Source organism: Heliconius melpomene, chromosome 18 (genome assembly GCF_056956725.1).
Source record: "Heliconius melpomene rosina isolate 202511_hmr_F chromosome 18, ASM5695672v1, whole genome shotgun sequence".
In the NCBI taxonomy this organism is placed as follows: domain Eukaryota; kingdom Metazoa; phylum Arthropoda; class Insecta; order Lepidoptera; family Nymphalidae; genus Heliconius; species Heliconius melpomene.
This window is the reverse complement of record NC_140406.1, coordinates 4,549,956-4,568,605: the sequence shown is the minus strand read 5'-3', so window position 1 is coordinate 4,568,605 and position 18,650 is coordinate 4,549,956. Positions and strand designations below refer to the sequence as shown.

Here is an 18,650-nt window from a genome sequence, read left to right as displayed (position 1 = left end):
GGAGAGGCCTATGTCCAGCAGTGGACGAGGACAGGCTGATGATGATGATGAGGTACATAATAATTGGGTATATTATAGTAATTGGACACTTAGGTGTCTGAGATATCTTTTTTATACCTGAGTGACTGACAAACTGCTATTTAAATGTACTGCCACTACCACTCGAATCTTGCAACCAACTGAATAACTTTTGCTATTTTAGAGAGAAAAACTGTAAGTATGATTTTTTATTAAGCATTCCACACACAGCAGGCAGACAGAGGGAACCTGGGATCCTTGTGTAGGCACTCCGTTTCCATAAAGACACTTCCATTCCCCAATTTCTGCTGAATTGCGTTATGAGTGGCAGAACTTCTTACCAGAGCAAGGAAATAAAAATATTTAAAATTTAATTTCTTCAAAAGTGAATCGAACTCACAATCTATCGCATTTATAATCTGACTAGTGTTTATGCGCCATGACCGACCTCAATATTTAGATACAATGAAAAATATAAAATTGCCAGCCGTAGGTACTTACCTTGTATTATCATTAGTTGTCGAAGCATAAAAATAGTAATTTGTTGGAACCCTCTTTAGAGGGCTGCTGCCTGCTACCCACCTTATAATAACTCTTTTAGACCGAACACTTATTAAGGATTAAATTTACCGCTTTTGTAGTTAACTATTTTCTATGTAACTACTCCAAGCATATATATAGCTTCAATGTGTGGATATGTATTTTGTATAAACTAATATTTAGTTCGATTGTTATACCTACCTATAGTCAAAATTTTATATCACAAGCGTCACAAATGGAAATTTTGCCGTTTAATTTGTTTGACTGTTTACTTTAATTGAATATAACTTCGGGCTACTATAGTAGCTTGTCATCACGTTGTAATTATTATTAGTACTTATTGACTATAATATGAACTAAAAAATATCTTAAAACACTTCTTCCACATCTCATTTAGATTGTGTATTGAATTATAATATTGTACTAACAATACCAAACCTCATGTAATAATTAAGAATAATATTATAAATCTTTAAACATATAAATATTTATACATAGCGGTATTTAAACCCGCGCCTCTCGGAAACCGTGCAAACGCTCTGACCAACTATGCCATATGTTCTCATCGGGCTACGTTGAAATTCTTCACACTCGCGTTGTAATATACTGTAGCTGCGGTCAGAGTTACCACGGACCTTTATTTAGATTTTACAATACTGGGGCGAAGCCACAGGTCAAAACAAGTCTCTTATAAAATAAATATCCAACATTGTATTTTAGCTAAGCTTTGTGATATTATTTTTTAAAATTGGGATAGCTGAAAATGAAAAACATGTTTCCCAGTTAGGTTATGAAATACGACAAGTAGAATTTTCGTGAAAAGTTTAGTCTCATAACTGACAAAGATTTATTTTTCACGAATTTTGTAGGAAAATAAGAACTTTATTACAATTTCGTTCGCCTTGTTTTGTTATACTTTTATAAGTGAAAAGTAAGACTGACATAATTTAAAGAGACATTTGATATAAGTACTATGGAAAATGCAAATGTTTGTACAAAATTTACTCAAACTATATATGTATATTAGTATAATGTAATGTACTTTTATATCAGTTTACGAATTCATATCTTTACAGAAAGATCTATTAGGCGAAGGTACATTATACCTATACTTATATAAAACACGAACGTAATTTGGTGTATTAAGTAAATAATTCAGTAGTTTAAGCGGGCGAAGCCGCAAAAGGGTCGCTAGTAGTTTATATGTGTTTATTGGACGCCGTGCGGTGTACTGAGAATGTCAAAACACCTATAACTTTTCAACTACACCAGACACTTGGACACAACGTGTCCACACAGCGGCTGATGTGAACTGATTATCGTGTCACAATAAATTGTGTAATTACAGACACTCGTGTTCATACAGACACTATATAGGTACACTGAGTGTACCATCTATAGTGCCGTAATCTATTCATACCATTAGCCATCAAAAGAATAATATGAAAAGCGGTTAAGTACGACCCATGTACTCATCAATCAAAATCTTTCAGCAGTCGTAGAGAAATACTTAACATACCAAAATTTTCTAAGTACAATATATTATCCTCTCTAATTTCAGTGAACATATTTTCTTATATTTCATTTGTACAACATAAAGCACATAGACATTGAATAAAATGTTATTAAGAATATCTTTTTTTAACAAATTGTATTGTAATTGTTTATTTTTTTACATTGAAGTAAGCACCTACTTGAAAAATATTAACGGCAACGTTTTTAATGTAAAGAGTGTAAATTAAAAATTCATAGAGAGCGCCAACTATTTTTTGTAATTGTCACTTCCGTGTGGGTCGCTATAAAACAATTAGACAAATCGATTAGTCTTATGTGCCAAAGAAACTATAAAATTATAAATTGTTGATATCCATATGAAATGTTTTTCTATTTTAATTAAGTATAAAATTATGTGTGTATCTGCTGTCACAATAAATCTAAATAAAGAATAAAGAGCATTTAATATAATTTTTAGCATTTAATTTATACATATTAAAAATATATATGGTGACATCACAACATATTTTTAGTTGATAAAATTTACATTAACTCTTTCGCCTTTCTTATTTCTAAAATCTCCCTTTCTGAAATAGCACTTTATAATTTTTCTGTTTTCATATTCAGCTCCACTTTCAATATCTCCAACCGTTTCTGGTGTTCTTGATCTTTTAAGTTTTTAGTGTAGTTAACCATCGTGTCAATATAGTTATGAAAATTTTAATTAGGTGTTCAGTCAAAAGTACTAAATGTACAGACAAAATATTTTTGCTATTTTATTATAAATATAGATAGTATAAAATAAATTACTTCATATACCATGACAGCCACAGATTAAAATAGATCGCAAGATAGCTTAGCAACAAGTGGCGCTAGTAGTATAAAATACTCAAGATAGAAAGAGAAGTCTGATGTACTCTAGATATTATGTTTAAATTAACCAATCATGTGATAATAACAATTTTATTTTGCATGTTTCCTGTCAACTCCAAAATGACGATTGACGACAATGACAAGTAGTGGACAGTTTTGAGATTATTACTTCGCAAAACATTATTTTACTTCTTTTGTTTTGTAATTATAATAACACAGGATTTTACTATAATTCTAATTATATTGTACTTTTCCGATGGTGTAACAGGATGAGCTGCTTAACTTGGATTCGAGGTGTGTACCTACGTTTATTATTATAATTATGTATATATTCTTATTTAACATAGAATGTGGAACAAAAACTTATAAATATTATACAAAATGGTTAAAGTAAAACATTCTTGTACTAAACTGGAACTAATCATAAAAAGTATACATAATACTGTCTGTACATTATATATATTTTTTTCTTAAAGTTTTCTAGGTACTAAATAAAGTAGACACCATTGTAACAGTTGATTAAATATTGTATATATTCAATTGTTGGTAGCGTATACAATAAAACGTCTTATACATGTTAACAATAAATATTTACCCCCAAGGAGTAAGCCCTCCTCTAAGTATTTTTATTACTATTTTTAACTTACATCATCTACTGTGTATTGGATGATTAAACTATATTCTAATTAGTATGATGTTGGCAATTAGTTGATTTGATGTGGCTTGTTGGAACATTTTGCAATTGATATAAGCATTTAGCTTTGTTTAGTAGGTACACATTTGAATTTATTTGTTTTGTGAGGGTACCTTATTTATGATTATTTGATCATTATATGATTTACTAAATTATATGTGTAATATGTGTAATATGTGTGTTATTAAGGATGGTTTGTATTACAACTCTTTGCTTACCTTTTTTCCGTCTTTATTGACTTATTGGCAATTAGATTTTGTTGTGCTGCTGCTAGAGGTTGATCTGTGCACTAACTTAGGGGATTATTTTTATTTGTTTGCTTTGGGGGGAGAGTAGAGTGGGGATCAAACCTGCAACCATAAAATTATAATCAGACACTGTCCCTCTATGCTACAATGCAATAAATTTTGTTGCTCATCTCTTTGACATATATGCAACTTATCTCTGACACAAATATTAGATTTTTAAATGTTCAGAAGTTGACTTGTGTGATTGGTGTTGAATTTGGACACTCAATACTCAATGCCTCTAGAATATAGCGGAAAGTGGGTAAGTGGAGAATGTCTTAACAATAGGTTCCTTCTTCCTACACAGCTATATTACGCAGAATACAAATACAAAGCTATATGTAAATAGTTACAAGGAAAACATCTATGTCTATATACATATATAGACACTAAATGTATCATGACCTTTCCTCAAATATGGTATTCATTTTCAGGCCTTAAGGTGACATTGCCATTTAAAGACAAGGAATTGAATAAAATAGCAGCATTTTTTAATATTTCAACATTTTTGTTGACTTGTGCGGCTCTTGTGCAGCCAAGTTGGTTTAAAATTAAAGGACTGCATTGTACTCAAAGTTTATCATTGACACAATTCTTTACATTTGATGAAGATGATGATGACAATGATCAAATAGCAATACACCAAGACAGGGAATATGATCCTATAAACAGGTCTGACTTTAACGGTAAGAATAATATGTATTTTCTTTGTAGACCTTAACCCTACTTCTAATGATCTTATAATGTGGATAACATAATATATATTTAAGTTTACAGTCAGATACTGTCCCACTGTGCCACAATGGCCTTATATTTATTCCTTAAATTAAAAAATATATATTGTATAAAAATTTGCTGTTTTGGAAATAATTAATGATTTTCTGGAGGTGAGCTTTAATGACTAAAATACAGCAAATGTAACTATTATTGAATTTATTATTATGTATAATTCTTACTTTTAATCATCTACTGGCCTCTTAATATTATCCAGCTTTGCCACCCAACACGCAATGCCGTAAGAATTAACACTTGGTTCCTAGGTTTCCTCTGACCCACACTTCTATATGTGGGATAAAGTTTGTAACTAAAAAAATAAATAATAATTTACATTTAAATGTTTTCAGGTCTTCCGCCATGCACCACACCGGAAATCATAACACTAATGAGAATATTAATATTATTATGTTTCATGGTGCTACTTTGTTCGTGTATAGGTGTCTTAATCAATCTAACTAGTTTGAACAGTAGAGCTATCAAAATGCTCAGACGTAATGCCGTTCCCAGCATCATGTGTGTGTTTTGGGTTATAGCAATTGTTGGTGTGTGTTATTATACAACAGTTGTGTTGGGCAATGCAAACAACAGTGACCCGAATACAATACAAGTTGATTATGAATATGGATTTTATACTATAACTGGTGCAGGTACATAGATTTATGAATAATATAAATAGATTATAGAAGTGTGACTTTACATAGAATTATTGTAGGTTTGATCTCTCCTTGGATTCATTAACTATTTTCATTTACTTGCTTTTTTTGACTGGGCCGTCCTAGTCTACATCTATGTGGGATAAAGCAAGATGCTATAGTTGTTTTATCATATTCAATATAGTTTCTTTAGCCTATTATGTAAAACTAGATGATTTTTTATATTAATTATGTATATCAATAGAAAGAGTATTGCAGCGACACAGCGTCCAACTGTAAGTATGGTGGTTGTGTGTTTGATTCCCCATTGGAAGATAATGATTAAGAAACAAGTTGCAGCATTATTGGTCATTTTGCATTATTGGTCATTGGCAGCAGATTTGGTCACCTAACTTGCAATTTCACAATAAGCTGTGTGTGGGGAATGGAATGTCTTGACACAAGATTCCCTCTGCCTGTCTTGTTATATAAGGAATACAGCATTGTTGATATAGAAGTTATCCTTTTTTTACAGGTGCCTTAGCCCTTCTGGCATCTGCAGCTAATTTATGGGGAGCACCACTATCAAATGATGAAGATATACAAAGGAGGAACTTGATGGACGACTGGGATGGCTATGAAGCTCATAGTGTTGGCCCGACTCCAGCAGTGCCAACATTACCACCTTACACACCAAGCCCCAACTATGTACCAACAGTGCATCCAACATTCGCGCCGCCAGTACTGGGGTCACAACAGTATTTTCCCTTTGATGATCTTTCCATACTACCACCACCACCTCCTTATACACCATAAAATTTGTTTACACTGAAAATAATTGTATTGAGTCTCTTTCGTCTCGAATATTTTGATTAATACTATTTTATAATAAGACTCCCAAGATGCCTACATGAATGAAGTTTTTGAATAAAATATTTATTCATTATGTATTATGACAATTTATGACAAGGCAAACACTGATTAATTATAAACCAGTATTTTCTAACCATCAAGCTATTTAAATAGCTTTAAGAAGGAAATTACTTCATGGGATAAATAAAAAAAAATTACGGCTACACGATGTTAATGGGTTTTTTTAGTTGTTAGTAGTAGTCCAGTTGGGGAATGATATTTTTATTTCCTCTAACTGGTAAGAGAACAGGAGAGACACGACGTTATTCTCATCGTAAAAATTGAGTTTTAATTTATTATTTTGTTAAAATACAAACGAAGATAATTTCTTGGATAAATTTATACAAAACAGATCTTTACTCATTACAAAAATTTCAACATATCTATTGCACATGATACTTTGCCAAAACCAAGTTTGTGCAATATAAAAATATATATATAAAGTTATAATATTTTTAACAAACTTATAATTTCACATAGCTTAATAGCCATATGGCTTAGTGGTTAGAGAGCTTGACGGTTTCCCGGAGGAGCTAGTTCCGATCACAATATGTTCAATATTTTATGTTTTCTAAGTCATAGTCCTTGAATTACTACAAAGCATAGTATTGTAAAAATGTATAATAAAAAAAATGCATAAACATGTGTTAATTTACAAATGAGAAGACTACATTTGTACTATACATATATTGATTGAAATTATATATGTATATGACGATTACTTTGTAAAAAAATCTAAAATTAGTGTTAATGTAGTCATTAGCTTGAAAATTATGTGATAAAATTATAGCGAGATAAGAGAATCTCAACCAAATGCATTAAAATTCTAAATCAAAATATTTTTTATTCAATGTATGAGAGTAAGCATTTTCAATACATCATCATTGGTGGTCCATAAATTACGTTATACGAGTTGCCCGAATTTTTACCTGAGCCAGAGCTGGGCACATTTTATTTGCAATTAACAATTGATAAGTTGTTTGTGCGGAAATTACAATTTCAATTAACGATTCACTAATTGCAGAACTTTGATTTAAGGCAATGTCACCCCCTGCAATCTCCTTAATGTGTGGCGTAATTTATGAATAGACCCCCCAGTATTTTTTCAAATATTCAAATAATAAACGAAAAAGATTTTGGTTTGTAACATGGTTGTGATTTAATTCATAATATTCACTTGAAATGTGATTTGCCGTATTAGTGCCTATTTTGTCTTAAAAAATTTAGATGAATTAAAAAAATCTATAATTGTGAAAAAAATATTGTTAATGATCAATACTACGTATAATCACATTGTTTAATTTATAGATAATCTTTAATACTATTATAAATGTAATTTTCAAAAATTATACAGATTTAGAAATTACAGTTATTATACAAATGTGTTTTCTAACGTATTAAGCTTTAAATGAACTTTTATTTTACACTAACTATTATTTCTTATCAGAGTATAATATTTTAACACTGTTGGAATTAATATGGAATCAAAAAATACACTACTTTTTACTTTAATATATAGTGTACGTTGGGGTAAGATCGTTAATGTATAAAGACCATGTAAATCAAATTCCGGCTTATTTTTTAAATTTAAGTCACACTGAACGGACGTCGATTCATGCCGACTTGGCGATAATTTTGACATTTACTAATTATGCCTAATTACCCGTTAATGTGTGTGTAATGAAACACCATAACTCCACATGGGAAATAGATCCCTATCTGGAGTTATGATATTTTCATTTCTTCGATTTCGTAACCAGACAAAGCACAGCGTTGTGTTTCGCCACTCGAACACGTAACGTGCCGAAAATTGAGTGAGGAATAGTGTCTTTACACTAAGGTCCCTTTGCACTGTAATAATTTTCAAATACCAATAATCAGTATTGAATTAATCAATTTTTTTTTTTTTTTAAATCATTATCAATGATTTTCATATGATTGTACTGCAAGTTCTTTAAATTTAAGAAAATTAAAAAGAAATAGTTTAATAAGATTTTTTTTTATTATTTATATAAAAGTTATGTTGTATATTTCGAGTCTCACATGAAATAAGTTATGTTTTAAAGAAAATTAGACAAATGTAACGGTCTAATTTAATATGAATGTTTCAACAAGGCACTAAACTAAGTAATATATGTTTTTTGTATGAATATAACATTACAGAAGATAAAGTAACTAGCTTCTTGATAAATAAATGTAGACTCCTTTTAGATAACATACACTCATCTATATTTAAATATATTATTATAAAATTCTAAAATATATTAAATAACTACTGTATATATCATGTTACCAAAAACTATGAACCGTTAATAGGTATTGTTTGTTAAAGTGTATACTTTTTAGACATAAGAATAGTTATTCCTGGTTTCTACTAGGAAATTTATTTTTACATTTAAAGTAAGAGTAATATTTTATTTTTATGTATTAACTAATATGCAATACATATCTTAAAAATAAATGGTTTTTTCATAAATAACAATATCCTGTCATTTTGTACTGCAGAATCAAATTATTTTATTATTAGAATGAAGCCACTGTGGTACAGTTGTAGTCTCTTAATGTAGGTCACTCTGAATGACAGTCAGTTAGTTTCCCACCAGGGATGAATGGTCTTCATTTCCTATAATAAGACAAAGTGCTGCAAGGTTTTAAAAAATTTTTAGATTCCCTCTGTTTAAAGCTAACAAAAAATGCATACATGCCAGCAATATTTTTAATCTTTTAAATTATATGAATTAGTTAAATTAAAGATTTGTGTATGTCTAAATATTTTATATTTATTTACACACAGTATAATACATACACCAATTTAATTGATATTGCTAGACCTATATTAATTTACAAATTGATTACATGATAATTGATCTCTATTTCCCATATAATTACATTTTGTTGGTTGAAATCAAGCCAATAATTAGCAGCTATGAATTAATTTTAAGTTAATTATTTCATATTTTAGTTTTTGAGGCTTTTTGGGGTAGTCATAGTTGTTGGTTAGAAACCATGGGGACAGATCCCTACTCAAGGTAATGATCAAAAAATCAAATCAGCTACACACTGTATCCCGCACACAGCCGGGTAGGCAGAGGGAACCTGTTAGGACACTCATTTCCGCCGAATTTTTGGAGGCATTGCGTGTTGAGTGGTGTAACTCAACGACGCGCTTTGCCTCGAACCCGAGTGAAGAAATGGAAATATAAATTTTAATAAATATTTCATTTCCTCAAGCCCTCAACAAACCCTCAACTACGATTGGCCTCGAATGACTGACTTGAGGTAATGACTATAACTTAAATTATTTTCATTTTGTTTTATTAAATTCTTTCTTAATTGTAAAATGGTATGAATGATAATAATTAATATATTATAAAAATTTTCCACTGCATTTTTGTAAAATAATGTTAGACAACAGAATCGTTAGGTGAACCCACACTACTGACATATCATTTAAATTGTCTCACAAGTATTGTGGAGTACCATATTTTAATGTATTATTCATATCTGAAGAAATGTACATAACAATTAGCATGGACCATAATTCTATAGTGTAAGAAACAATAAATAAAAAAAGAAATACATAAAGGCATGAAGTTAATTAAAGGCATTTATATTAAATGGTTTAGTTAATGTTGAATCTTTTGAATTGAAATCTTTAACAAAACCATCACTTAATAAACTTAATGCTGAAAAATCATTTCTTTCCATTGAATCATCTTGAGACTGGATGTTGAGATATTTTGTCCTTTCTTTTTCTAAATAATTAATTCTTTCTTTTAAAATAGCATTATCATCTTTCAGCACTTCCACATGTACTAAAAGTTGTTCTACTGTTGTATTTAAATCATGGTTTACAGTTTGAAGTTCTTCCACAATATTTTCTTGGGATTTTACCATCTCTTTTCCATTCTACTTCATCACTCACATCAGTAACTTTAACTATGGCTTTTTCAGTGGATTGAATCTTATTATTTAAAACATTCAATAGATTGTCAGATTTGTTTAAAGCTTTGCATATAGCTACTTGTAACTTTGTTACATCATTACCTTGAAGGAGATATTTGGGATCATTACTTAAACATTTTATATTTTCTAATGCTTTTTTAACTCTCACATATTGTTCTTTTTTATTTTTAATCAAATCTTTTTGCTTTAGATGATAACTATGTTGCAAAGTTATTGATTCTAAAGCTACTGAAGAAGTTGTTGATTTCATTGCATCTAACAGCAACTCTGCAGCATTGTGATGACACTGTATGGCTTCGTCATATCGATTATTTTTTAAGTGAGCCTCAGCTCTTCTATGTTGTTGATGAGCCTAAAACGTAATTGTAACTTTAATGAATTGAATAAAGAAATATATAGAAAACATTGTTTATTTTACTTACTAAATTTAGAGGATGAGATTCCATCGCTAAGGTAAGTACCAAGAAATTGTAGTCAACAACACAAACAAAGAGTATACATTAGAATATATCGATGTTGTGAAACAGAGAAATCCGTTTTAAGCCAAAAGAAAATGAGAGTTGACTAATATGTTTTAATAAGCAAGTCATAGAATTTAAATTTAGTCATTGAATTATAGATTTGGATATTTTGGATTTTAGAGAAATATTAAATAGTAGTAAATAGTAATAGATAGTAACTTGACATTTTACGTTAAAAATTTTAATGCCAATTAGTTTGACATTTGTCAAAATATTTATAATTAACGGCTTAGATTCTTAGATTTTTACCTAGAATATTTAAAAATAGGAATATGAAAATATAACAAATTTAATAACATTTTTGTTAATGAAGAGAAATTAAAATAATACAATAAGAAATTTTTAATATAATGCTTCGTTTGTGGAACATAACAGTACCAAAAATTTTATTCCCTTAAACGTAATGTGTGAGAATAGATAATAAATAATAAAGAATTTATAATAAAAATAATATTAAGAGACCGTGGCGCAGCGGCACAAAGGTGTAACTGTAACGTGACGGTTGTGGGTTCAATTCCCACTCGAGGAAGTGAAATATTTATTTACGTTTATATTTCCATTTCTTCGCTCTTGTGTCAAGGCAAAGCGCGGCGTTGAGTTCTGCCACTCAACACGCTATGCTTCCAGAATTCGGCTGAAAGAGAGGAACGGAGTTTTTTAAAACTAGGTTCCCTCTGCTTACCCTGCTGTGTGCTAGATACAGCGTGAAGCTAAAAAAAAATTACTTAAGTATAAATGTATAAAATTAACTGGAGTGTGCAGCCCGTGAAGCAAAACCTTATTAGAAGTCAATTGTGCACTTTTATTACTTTATTATTTAAAATTGCCAGCTAAAATCATCTAAAAAATGTTTGATTGTATAAAAAAGCACGTTCTTATACTTATTTCATAATGTATGTTATGGTTCCTTAAAACCATTGTTTTCATTTCGTAGTTGTAAGGAGTACAGTTTGTAAATATAGCTCAGAAAAGTTACCAATACTGTGACTAACTTACTTAAAATGGCTAGAAATATGAAAATATCACTGGTTCTGGCTGTAATATTACCTTTTATGTTACATGTCGCATCATGTGTCACCTCACAATGTAAACTTATGGAAATAAAAAATATTTTAGAAGGCTGCGATCGTTTAATAGGTTTAAACATTACCAGTGTCGGAGGCACTATTGTAAACGACCACAATTGCGATGTGCTACTCCCTAAACAAGTATTTCTAGAAGAACCAGTCTTTCAATACCCACTGGCTGATTCTGTAAGTATGATGTTATTGAATATAATTTAATTCTTATTGATTACTTTTAAAGTGACATAATACTACTGTATTTATAAAATTTCAACGAAGCCTAATAACAAAAGTTCCGTACAAGCTGTATGTAGGTGTACTGAATTCTATATATAAGTAATACAGCTTCTACCAAAAAAATGATTAAACACAAAACTTGGCACCTATAAAGATCTCAATCAAATCTTTTGAAGGTGAAGTCACAGCGAGGTATTATTCCTTATTGAACTTAGCTCTCAGTTCACATTTATGTTTTGGATGGGATTAAAATTTTCACTAATTTCATTTTAGAAGAAATTTTACACTTTAATTATGGTTGATCCAGACGCCTCGCCGCAAGTAGAGGATATGTTTTACTTGCATATGATAAAATCTAATATACCGGTAAGCTTATGATTATTTACTATAATATATATACGGGTAAAAGAATAACATAGTTTTTTTATTTTTAATATTTTATTAATACATCTTTCAGGGATTTGCGTTAAAAGCCAAAGACGCCATCAAAACAGCTGGCATAGATTATAGAGGTAAAGATATTTAAAACATTTACTGGTTTAAAAAAATGAACAGGAAAATATTTTTCATGGGTATGTTATTTGCTTGCAGGTTACAAGTCACCAGCGCCACCTCGCGGTTCCGGTCCGCATCGGTACCTAAGCTTACTTTATGAACAACCCGACGGCAATAACTTTTTACCCTCAGTGCCTTCAAGCCGTACACGTTTCCATCTAGGTGGCTGGCTTCGAGGCAAGAACCTTTGTGGTCCTATAGCTGCAACGCAGTTTCGCATAGTCTACTAGATGGCGCTACTATACATGTTTAGATAGGAAATAAGAAAATTATTCAATACATATATTAATACTATTTTATTAGCATTTTTTCTAGTTCCTTGTTTATTATTAAATATGAACTGCTTAAAACAACGTAATGTTGTAAAATTATTATTATACGTACATAGTAAGGCAAAATAACTATTAAGCACTGATTGTTGGCTCGTTCTCTACTCCAGAAATTAATTGAAGTTAACATTTTTATCTAACTTCACGGTGGCCACTTGTCGACCCTACTGCACTCTGCTATGCGAAAAAAGAACGAGAAACTAACTATTTTGTCATTGTCGAGCCAAATTATCTACAAATACGAAAGAATAAAAAACAATAAGTTATATATTTCAAAACAATATATTGCTGTCAACTATTAATTTTGTTAATAACAAATAGAAACCGCAAGACTGGCGCCAATGCTTATTTTCGACAAAGTAGTCAAACTTGGTAAAAAAGCGCACGAACGCGTAGGCTGCGCACGCGACACTTCCCTCTCACTTCCCGCCCACGCATCGGCGTTTAATTTATATAAACAAATTATTCTTTCATCTCATACAACTACTGGTTGTAACCCTTTACTAATAAGCCAGGTGACATTTGACCTAAGATTTACCGTCTTTATCTTAATTATTATGTCTAAAATAAAATAGTACCCTACAACATCACAATTTCTTACGAAAAAAGAGATCTTTATTAGTTGATAATAATAACTAAGTGAAATATTTAATAATTTTATAAAAAGTATAATTTATTAACATATATAAATTTTGAGAAAAGATGGCTTGTATTGCAATCCTAATTCTGACAATGGATTATGAAAATAAAGTGAACGTCATAAGAAACAAACTTAAAATTTTCCTTATCTTGGGTGGTCTTTGTCATTTTATTGTCACAATGAAAAATTTGAGACATAAAATTTTCGAAATGCTTGTTGGGTTGAGTAAGTATTGTACTCATAACCTTAGGTAATAATTTTCTCAATCACCCCAGTTTTGAATAGATATAATAATAGATTTGAAATTTTTATTTCTGTGTTCAATTCTAGTAGTTTCTGAGATTAATGCGAATAAACAAACTCTTAAAATGCAGCTGATATTATAAATCTTCTTAAGATTTGATTTATTTTTGAGGCAATCGTTGCGCAGTTGGACAGCGTCTCACTGTAAACAATCGTTGTGGGTTCAATCCCTAATAGAAGGGATGATGATAAGACTATGCAGCGTAAAGCCCCGCCCTACAACACGTAATTTCTTAAGTGCTGGCGAACGAATTGTCTTGACCCTATTTCTCTAATATAAAATATACATAAAATAAATTTAACACAATCTCTGTGCCTATAAACAAGTAGGCCTAAACACTTCCATATGTTGCATGATTAAATGTCTATAACAAATGACATTTGCATATTCTCTATTTCAATTTTCGCTTTATATTACAATTTAGGTAATATTTACAATATTAAGTCGACTTCTATAATTTTTTACTGCTAATAACTGAATAAACTAGGTAATAAAATTAAAACAGGATAAAACATAATATTATGTTGGATTGGTGTTGCACTGTGATAAGAATACGTATTTGTATAAATATTATATTTATTCAGTAACGATGAATGATTAATTCTACTTAATGAAGCATGGTATTCTTAGAAAAAATCGTCTCATAGGTGATTAATTTTGGTTAGCCACAGACTGTGATAGTTGAGTTTTTGTTGTAATTTTGCTATAAATACAACATAATTTACTTCAATAATAACACTGATTCATTCATTTATTAGCGTAATATTTTACTTAATCCTTTTTATATTATATTTGGGTAACTCTGGCGAGAGAATCGAGACTCAAGCTTCGTAAGACTTCTTTTCTTAACTAAATAAAACCTTAAATACACAACGTCGTAGAAAAATTGTAAAGTTGCTCTTAAAACTTTAAAAAAATACTGTGTCGTTCAGCTCCGCCCACTAGCACTATCTTAGTATAAAATTATTTGTATTCTGATAAAAAAGGTATATTATATGTATATTATTAATATTAATAAGATTAATATACATTGAATTAATCAATACGATTAAAAATGGAGGCGTATTAGACTTTCATTGGTCCGTCTGTTTTACGAAGTAGAATTTATTTTATCATAGGAAGCTGGAATGTTATAAAGTAAGCGGTGTCTAATGTGTAAGTGTAACACACACACGAGAGATCGGAAAGTGTTAATCTAAATAAATGGCGCAAACGTAAGTTAAAAAATAATAAAAATTTAAATGTGATATTTCTCTATTTCTTTTGACGTGTAATTAAAAAAATCAGTAATGAGATGAGTTTCAAGAATTCTTCTTTAAAATATTTAATGCTTTTTTTGTAGGTTCAACGTGTGTTTTTCTATTATAAGCAACATTTAAAAAAAATCACAGAAACTATAGTTTGTTGTTGAAGATAGCCACCACGAAGACATTTTTCATTAATTTCATTCAAATATTATAAGGTCATCTATCTCCTGATATAACCAAAGCGTGTCTTACATCTCGTGCACAGCTTCGATCTCGACCGGTTTGGCGTGTGCTGTGCCGACTGTCACCGGAAATACTTTGAACGCGACTGTTAGCATACGAAAACAACTTAAATATTTAATCAAAACTAGAAAATACTTCCTGGCTGCGGAGAATTATTAGTTAGTGGATATTTGTTTATCTTAATATAAGCTACTTATGTAGGACGTCCATCATTTGTTTTGGAATTGTGTTTTCTTTAACTAGCAGAATTCGTCTTAATGTAATATAACTAATGAAAAACTATGGTGCTCACATTATTTATGATATAATAGATAAACATTAATTTAAGTAGAAAACATAAATTACTTTTCTGCATTACAAATAATAGAAAATTAAAAATGTGACAATAGAAACAAGACGTAGTGGAGGGCGGAGAGAGCAGGGTTAAGACATTTTGTTTCCTGTTTGCTGACTTTTTAGAGACATTTTTTAGTCGAATAACATTGTGACATACCTACCTATGCAATCGTTTGTCTTAGCAAACCTAGGAAAAATATAAAAAAAATCAAAGAAAAATTACAATAGATACATACTACCAAAAGCTAAAGAATTAACATTTTTAAAATTACAAAGCAACATACAGGTACATCAGACCTTCAACCCACAGCCAATATAAAGGTCATATTATCCATAATGTAGAACAAACAATAAATTCATGTTAAAAATCACAGATTTCTAAGTATGAGATGCCAAAAAGCCATTAGAATAAGCAGGCCAAAAGTTAAGGTTTCCTTCCGGTAACCCACGCCGCCCTCGCGTGCCTTCCCGCCTCCGCAGATTTATAATATCAATCACTAAATGAAATAGATGCCGTTTTCATGATATAAAGGTTAATAATTGCACCGCATTTAGCGTTTATTGCGGCCGATAGCGATTTCTATATTGCCTTCTACTAGCCTTTATTTCTTAAATAACTATTTGAGATAGTATAAAGGCTTCTGTTAGAATAAGCCGTACATTTTCCTGTAGGAAATTAATAGTGCATATTATAGATATATTTATATACAATTTGATATAGTAGTATGCTTAAGATATCAATATAGAGAAAGCTATAAATAGTAAAATAATCCTATTAAAATTTTAATGATTTAATCGATTGAAGCCGTCGCGTCATGGCGCAGCGGCACAAGGGTGTGACTGTAACGCGACGGTTGTGGGTTCGATCCCCACTCGAGGAAGTGAAATATTTATTTACGTTTATATTTCCATTTCTTCGCTCTCATGTCCAGGCAACTCTCTTCGTCCACTCAACACGCAATACCTCCAGAATTCGGTAGAAAGTGGGGAAAGGAGTATCTTAACACAAGGTTCCCTCTGCCTACCCTGCTGTGTGCGGGATACAGTGTGAAGCTGATTTAATTTAATCGAAGGAGCCGTCCTTAAGTTAACTTTAGGTATTTGACGACAGGTGGACATTCGCAAAGACAAAACACGAGAAACATTAATGCAGTCATTTCCAAAATTAGTGCAACTTGTTTCTCAATGTCCAACAGTCAACGACTACGTCATAGTTAAATCTGAGCGAAGGCTGCGTGGAGGCGTTAACAGTGCCAAAGCAATTAAATAAATTGATTATTTCCTTTCAAATTCACTAGAATATAAACTATATATATTTATCGTCTGTCACATTAGCTATCTAAATCTAAATGCGTATCAATTTATGAACAATAGATATAGCTTTATAATATAACATTGTATTTGTAATTCCTATTGGGTATTGCTGGCTAGCATTAATTGTATAAACATGGCCTGTAGATAATCTTAGAATTCCTTATCTACATTGAGCGCGCCTTGGACAAGATTGTTCGTGTAGTAACATGAAAATCCTACTTTACTTGGAACGATATCAAATCTTTATTAACAATTCACTAGTAAACATTCTTTAACTAAATAGTGTATTATCCTATGTCAATGTATATTAATAGGTATAAAACTCTTTCATTACTAAATGAGTGACTGATAACTTAACTAGCAAAAAACTCTATATCTATTAAAGTCACCACGTGAGCTATTGGGAGCAGCGGGAAGTATAAGGCAACTCACATAAGATTTCTTAAAATTCCAAAGGATATGTATATTGCATATGAAAAGTATTTTAAAGTACATTGAATTTCTTTTCAATTTTACCTATCGTAGCGCGAGTCATATAGGTATAGTATCTTCATATATACTAATTCGATCACATTGTATAAACTGCACCTATATCTACATAATAATCATAGTATAAAATTCAAAATGACGAAACGGCGCCATTCTACCATCTTAGCTGCAACATTTCACGTGAGTTATTCACACAGAAAGGTCGTAAATGTCATCAGCCTTTTAGTTTCAACACATTTATTCTCTAAAAAATGACTTGGTATGCCCGTGTTGACATTTTCATTAGCAAGGTCCGACAGGGCCGGCAGCTGGCCGTGACACGGTCGTGCGTACACCTCGAATTCGCCTTCCATTGATAAAAACGGTCGCCCACTCGACGCTCCATTCACCGGCGCCTGTGCTTGCGCAACGCGCATGCGTGGACCACCCTCCCCTCTCCCCTCCTCCCACCAGCCCAGAGCCTTCCGCAACAGTTGTCGTCTAACTTCTAGGTTGCACGTCTAATGCCAAGTGCCAACTGCCAGCCATATACGACCGGATGTTAGATTCATTCACAACACCGTTGAGCAACAAGTCATCAGTGTTTGAAGATGTTGCTTCGAAACGTCTTGTAGTTTACGTGCCATTGTGGCATGCGAGTGAAGTATGAAGCTAAATACTAAATAGAAGTACCTATGTACGAGTATAATAAACAAATATTGATTTAAGAGCGTGACTTACACACTTTAGCTGTCTATTTAATTTCTTGACTTTCATTATGCAATATGTAATTCAGAATATGGCGTCAGTTATAAATTAATTATTAGATATTTTAATGGTTATATCGGTTTAAGTACCTTCATGATTCTCAAGTATCGTAAAAGGGTCAAAAGAATCCCAACTGAGATTATCGGTTTACACGGTGCTATATAATACACGGATTTACAAGCAGAAGCTTCTATAACATTAATGTCTGCAGAGTGGCGCGTAGAATTAAATTAATTGATGTGCAATTGCTAAGGATTTACGTCTCCTTTGGTAGCAACGAATAAATATTAAAATATAGTATTCTTAAATAACTTGTCGCCGTATATTGCCAATGCAATCACTATTTTATCGACATATAGAGCTATTAAAAATAGAATTAACTGCTAACAACAACAAAAGATAAGATCAATTAGAGTTTTCTTGAACTATAT

General features: G+C 31.1%; 3 protein-coding genes across 3 annotated transcripts; 2 read left to right on the top strand and 1 right to left on the bottom strand.

The window, feature by feature from the left end:
• Window positions 1-2,956: 2,956 nt before the first annotated feature.
• On the top strand, window positions 2,957-8,688 carry LOC146529290 (transmembrane protein 127-like). Its single transcript, XM_085201549.1, has 4 exons — window positions 2,957-3,219; window positions 4,341-4,592; window positions 5,031-5,330; window positions 5,851-8,688. Exons 1-4 carry the CDS (start codon window positions 3,195-3,197, stop codon window positions 6,129-6,131), a joined length of 858 nt encoding a protein of 285 aa, XP_085057675.1. The 5' UTR covers window positions 2,957-3,194; the 3' UTR covers window positions 6,132-8,688.
• A 294-nt stretch (window positions 8,689-8,982) lies between these two features.
• On the bottom strand, window positions 8,983-10,903 carry LOC146529289 (uncharacterized). Its single transcript, XM_085201550.1, has 2 exons — window positions 10,616-10,903; window positions 8,983-10,545 (listed from the first exon to the last, which is right to left on the bottom strand). Exons 1-2 carry the CDS (start codon window positions 10,637-10,639, stop codon window positions 10,072-10,074), a joined length of 498 nt encoding a protein of 165 aa, XP_085057676.1. The 5' UTR covers window positions 10,640-10,903; the 3' UTR covers window positions 8,983-10,071.
• Window positions 10,904-11,505: 602 nt separating this feature from the next.
• LOC146529288 (uncharacterized) lies at window positions 11,506-12,855 on the top strand. The gene is made up of 4 exons (XM_085202090.1): window positions 11,506-11,967; window positions 12,289-12,381; window positions 12,473-12,527; window positions 12,607-12,855. Exons 1-4 carry the CDS (start codon window positions 11,716-11,718, stop codon window positions 12,798-12,800), a joined length of 594 nt encoding a protein of 197 aa, XP_085058216.1. The 5' UTR covers window positions 11,506-11,715; the 3' UTR covers window positions 12,801-12,855.
• The last annotated feature ends 5,795 nt before the right edge of the window (window positions 12,856-18,650 follow it).